The 5,017-nt window shown below is 61.3% G+C and overlaps 1 protein-coding gene across 1 annotated transcript; it reads right to left on the bottom strand.

Annotated features, from left to right (window-relative positions):
- Window positions 1-1,939: 1,939 nt before the first annotated feature.
- Window positions 1,940-4,739, bottom strand: TNFRSF13C (TNF receptor superfamily member 13C). Its single transcript, XM_068402513.1, has 3 exons — window positions 4,595-4,739; window positions 3,888-4,124; window positions 1,940-2,262 (listed from the first exon to the last, which is right to left on the bottom strand). Exons 1-3 carry the CDS (start codon window positions 4,737-4,739, stop codon window positions 1,940-1,942), a joined length of 705 nt encoding a protein of 234 aa, XP_068258614.1.
- Between the last annotated feature and the right edge of the window lie 278 nt (window positions 4,740-5,017).

Genomic DNA, 5,017 nt, shown 5'->3' with positions numbered 1-5,017 from the left:
TCACTTCACAGGGCTGGGTGCGGAGCACAGGGATGAGGAGGTGCCCGATTCGTGCCGTGGGGATGCCCCTCCTGCGACGGGCAGCATGGCTGCTGTGCATAACTGGGAGCCCAGCGCTGGAGCCTCCACAGCTCCTGACAGCAAGTCACAGGCACCTGGAGCCCCAGGGGAAAGTCACTGGTCATGTGGACCAGCCCCTCCACTATCCTCAGCCCCAAGGCTGAGACAGGGACCCATCCCATCATGGGTCATGCAGAGCCTCAGCCGGGGGGAAGGCTCACCTCCGCCAGCATGCTTAGGTCTGGGAGAGGAGTCATGGTGAGGAATTTGGGCCTTGGCACCTGTACTAGCTCCTGTGGTTCCCCTTATGGGACGGATGCCGAAAGCCTGGCTCCAGCACCACAGCAGGGGAGAAGAGGGAGGGTCACCCTTCAACAGCAGCGTCTGGTCCTGCAGCCCCAGAGAGAGCTCAAGCTTGGGTGGGGGGGCCACATCCTTGTCATCAGAGAGACCAGTGGGTGACTCTACCCTGAGCTGTGGCCCTCGGTACTGGTGCTTGGCAGCAATGCTCCCACACATTGCTTGGCCACCACTGCTCGGTCCCCAAAGCCTCCTGGGCAAGGAGGTCACCTCACCGAAGGAAGAGCTCACCTGGGCTGCAACCAGGATGGCACTTGATACAAATAACCCCCCCTGCCCCCAGCACTTCTAATAGCCTAACCACCTCCTCCAGGGCCAGCAGGGTTTCCCACCCAAGCCATTGGCCAGGGGCTGTTCAGCCAGGACATCGGCTGCTGTAATTACTTGGGAACAGCAATCCCACACTAACGAGTTCATTTCCAAAACAGAGCCCTTCCTGCACAGTACAGCCACTTGCGGGTGGGTGAACAAGACCATCTACAGAGAGGTGCCTTGAATCAGCACCGCTGGCCAGCTCTGGTGCACAGGCAAAGCCTTGAAGACACTCACATAAATTAAGTCATCCTGCCTATGCTCACATCATTCCCTGCCTGGTTCTGTGCGGCGTGGAAACATCCATCACCGGGAGCCCTGTCATCCCAAGTGACATGCAGCATTTTTGCAGCCACCATGAGCTGAAGTGACGGTTGTCTGGGGCTGTAATGACAAGCTCATGGAGCTCCTCTAGTCCAGCAGTCTCCATTGCCTGCCTCTGGTCCTCCCTGACTTCAGTGATTGTAGGTCAGAGCAAAGACAGATTTTTTTTTCCCCCCTCTTCCCTCCCTCACTCCCTGCTTGGGAAGACAGACTCGTTTCCCATCCCTGGGGTACCCGGCTGAGGAAGGGGTTCCCGTGACTGCTGGTGGATGCCTGCCACCACGTGAGATCGCCCAGAGGGAGGAGAGACCTGGATATTACGTCATGCAGAAGACAGGGTGGTGTGAATGGAACAGATGCTGGATGCACCTTGCTCCATATGGCCCCAAGCCTCCTTTTATTGAGGTCAGTAGCAAAAATCGAGTGAATGGCAGCGGTGTGGGACTTCATCCTAATGTAACTCCCTGCTTCCCTCTCCATCTTCCTTTCCCCACCTCTTTCTGCTATTCCAGCCCCACGTCCCCAGGAATCGCCCATGCAGCAGCAAACCCATCCTGGCACAACAACAGCCTTGTGAACGGCACAGCAGCCCCCGCCACGCTCTGTCCTCACCGGCCACATCTCCTCTGCCTCCTCCTGACAGCACGGCTGCGGCAGCTGTCGGCAGTTCAGTGTAACTCGGCGTGATCTGCTTCGGCTTCCTCCAGCGCTTACAGGCGTAACTTGGGACTCAGTGCAAACAGGAAAGTGGAAAAGGGCAGTCATCCTAGAAGGCTGATCTTGCTCGAGGCAAAACCCGGTCCTCAGCCAGCTCACATCCATGCAAGGCTTTGCCCGCCCCAGGGACAGGCTCTGGGCATCCGCAGCTCCCTTCCCCTTGCCCTCAGGCTCTCTCCTCGCCAGCGCAGTTCTGGGTGGTTTTGGTGGTGACCAGGGCTGTGGCCCCCAGCTCAGTGGCGGGCAGTGGGAAGCTATGGTTGCACTCCTCATGCTGGGGGTACACGGTGGAGAGCAGGACGATGTCGCCGTCAGCATCACCCTGGCAGCACGGCCTCCGTTTTGCCCCAGCTTTCCCAGGCAGCCCTGGCATCTTCAGGCCTCCGTTGAGATTCGGGAACAGGGCCAGGGCCAGGGCAGCATCTCCCTCCAATGCAGCGGGGTCTTGGCAGCCCAGGCCAGACAGGGGGCCAGCAGCATCTACATTTGCTGGGAAAGGACAAGAAAAGGGGTTATGGGGCTTACAAAGTGGCACCAGGTAGGTCCCAGGGAGAGGGTCCTGTTCCTGGAGACACACAGAGGGGAGACGGGGCTGGAGCAGGAGGAGCCTGCAGGGTCACCACCGCACTTCTCCTGCTGCAGAGCTCCTCCTGCTTACTGCTGATGGGGTATTTTTCCCCCCTAAAAAAACAATAGGGAAAGGCAGAAACTCGCACTTGCACTTCGAGCCTCTCGCTAAGCCCTGCCGGCAGCAGAGCAGCCCAGCCCTCGGTGGCTTGCCCTCCCTGACCGCCTCCCACTTAAAAATAGACTTGTTTACACACTTCAAATGCAGGCGCGTGCCACCAGCCCCGAGCCCCTTTCCACGCATCCAGTGCCGCGGCGGTGGGCTTGCTGGGGTGCAGCCGTGGGGGACGGGAAGGGACAGGGACCAGGGCACGCGGCAGGGGAGCAGCCAAGGGGTGCCTCCGATGCTCTCCGTCACGGCCAGACCGCTCTTGCCACTGGATTTCTCCCTCCTCTTTCGTTCTTGGTGTTTTTCCCAGGCGTGTGCGTCATGGGCTGTCACAGCCACACTCAGTTTAGTGGAAATGCCCCAGGTAATGTCCCCCCTTCTCTGAGTCACCCAGCCAGCACTGCTGGTGTGCAGGCAAGCCAGGGCGTGAGGACTGGTTGCCCTCAGCCCCACTGACCCCAAGGGCGCCCACCCAGGCAGTGGGACAGTGGCGGGCACCAGCGTCCCCCGGGGTGGCCCCTCGGAAGGCGTCCCGGGGAGCCATACCCCCTGCCCGGGGACAGGGAGGGGTGAAGCCAGGCAAGACCATTTCCGAGAAGAGTGGCCAGGGTTGAGTCAACACCGGGGTGGGGGTCCCTGGGGGAGCAAACAGCTGCCCGGTCCCTGGCTGACGCCCCAACAAGATGGGTCATCACGGGGCACTGTGGTCTCACCCACTGGAAATACCCTGCCAGGAAAGGCTCAGCCCCATCCCTCACTCCCCAGCCCTATTTTTGATGCCTTTGGGGATGACTCTGTGCGGTGCTCCAGTGTCCTGCCAATGGGGCTGGCCCCAACACCACTGGTGTCTGTGGGGTGCACGTTGGAGGGTGCTGGGCATCCCAAACGGCAATGCCAGGCTGGGCAGTCAACACAGGACCGCCATTTTCAGCGCCACGGGGAGAGGCTCCCTCTGGAGTTGTCCCCAGATGTCCACTGCCGTCCCTGCAGCCCCTGCTCCATCTGTGGCCCTCTGGCTACCAGGAGAGAGGGACAGGCAACTTGCTTGTGCTCTGTACGTGTCCCCCATGGAGTGGGGACAGTGCCAGTGAGTACTTTAAGCAATTGAAGGCATGGGGAGACCTGGCAAAGGGAGGGACAGTGCAGCGGGGTTGCACTGGGAGCCAGGTGCAGGTGTGGGTTCCCAGGGTACACAGGACACCATCACTCAGGGGGTGGCTCAGCTGCCCCGAAATGCCCTGGGGTGCCTGTGGAGCCCATGTTGAGGTGGAGGAGCTGGTCTCAACAAGGACATGTCTCAGGGGAGCCAGCGGCAAGTGATCCCATCTGCCCCGGAAGCCTTGGGATGCTGTAACAGGGAGAGCAAGAGGTCCCCTACCTTCGGCCTCCTCATCCGCTGACTTCCTCTTCCTCCTCTGCTTACCCACCTTGCAGGCCAGGAAGCCCCAGAGAGCAGCCAGAACCAGGATAAGCCCCACCACTGCTGGGACCCCGAAGGTCAGGAGGGTGCTGGGCAGGTCCACCGAGGGGATGGTGGGTGCCAGGGCGGAGGTGGGCGCCACATGGGCGGGCTCTGCTGTGGGGCAAAACGCCAGCAGTGTCAAGAGGGGGACAGCTGGGGTGAGGGAAGGAGGGTAGCAGCATTACTCATCCAGCCGGCCAGTCTCAGGGCTGTGGTGGTGGGGAAGGAGAGCAGCTCTTCACCGCTACCGACCCACCACCCACAATGAACCATCCCTCCACCTGGCAAGACCCTTGTCCCACCTGCTGCTGTTCCCGGCTGGTGGGAGATGAGGAGCATCCTGCTTTTCCCATGGTCACCCCTGGGGCAGGCTGCAACCCTCGTGCCAGGCTGGATCATCCCTGTTCTCCCCGCACCTCGTTCCCCCAATGGAACTGGCTGCCCTCCATCTCTCTTCCTTCTCCTCCAAGTGAAGGCAGTGCTCCATCTTTCATGGCCACCTCCATCACCATCTGCAGGAGAAGGCCCCACCACCTGCCCACCCCCAGGGTGCCGCCCATCCCCCTTGGCCCATCAACACCAAGCCCTGGGTGCTCGATCCCCGGCCACCCTCATCCTCTTACTTGTGTTGTCCTTGAACAAGTCGGCGCACTTGACGCAGGACCTGGTCAGGAGGTCGAAGCACTGGGAGGAGAGGCAGGGGGGCCCAGCTGCGGCTTTTCCTGTTGAGGACATGGCGGAGAGGGAGTGAGAACCCGGCTCTCGCATGGCGCAGCGGCGAAGGGGCCGCCCAAGTGTGAAGTCGCAGCGCCCTGGGGCCCGTGGCAGAGGGAGATACAGTCTGTCAAGCTGCGTCGTCTCCCCTGGGGCTCGCAGTCGCTGCGCTTGCTCTGGGGCGGATCTTCACCGGGGAGGAGGAGAGCAAGCGCCCAAGCCCTACCCCTGCCTGCCCGTGCAACGCACCCTCAGACTACCCCTCTCCTCCAAAACATGCTTCCAAAATCCCTGCAGCCCCTGGCATGCCCCAGCCATGCAGCTCCCCGTGC

Source organism: Nyctibius grandis, chromosome 5, assembly GCF_013368605.1.
Source record: "Nyctibius grandis isolate bNycGra1 chromosome 5, bNycGra1.pri, whole genome shotgun sequence".
NCBI lineage: Eukaryota > Metazoa > Chordata > Aves > Nyctibiiformes > Nyctibiidae > Nyctibius > Nyctibius grandis.
The sequence above is the reverse complement of the archived record's forward strand: the minus strand, read 5'-3'. Positions and strand labels throughout refer to the sequence as shown.

Coding starts and splice junctions, on each gene's coding strand:
- TNFRSF13C (XM_068402513.1), bottom strand. CDS start 4,739: ATGCGAGAGCCGGGTTCTCACTCCCTCTCCGCCATGTCCTCAACAGGA. Junction 4,125..4,594: donor CTTGTTCAAGGACAACACAA/GTAAGAGGATGA, acceptor CCCTCACCCCAG/CTGTCCCCCTCTTGACACTG. Junction 2,263..3,887: donor AGCGGATGAGGAGGCCGAAG/GTAGGGGACCTC, acceptor GTCCTTTCCCAG/CAAATGTAGATGCTGCTGGC.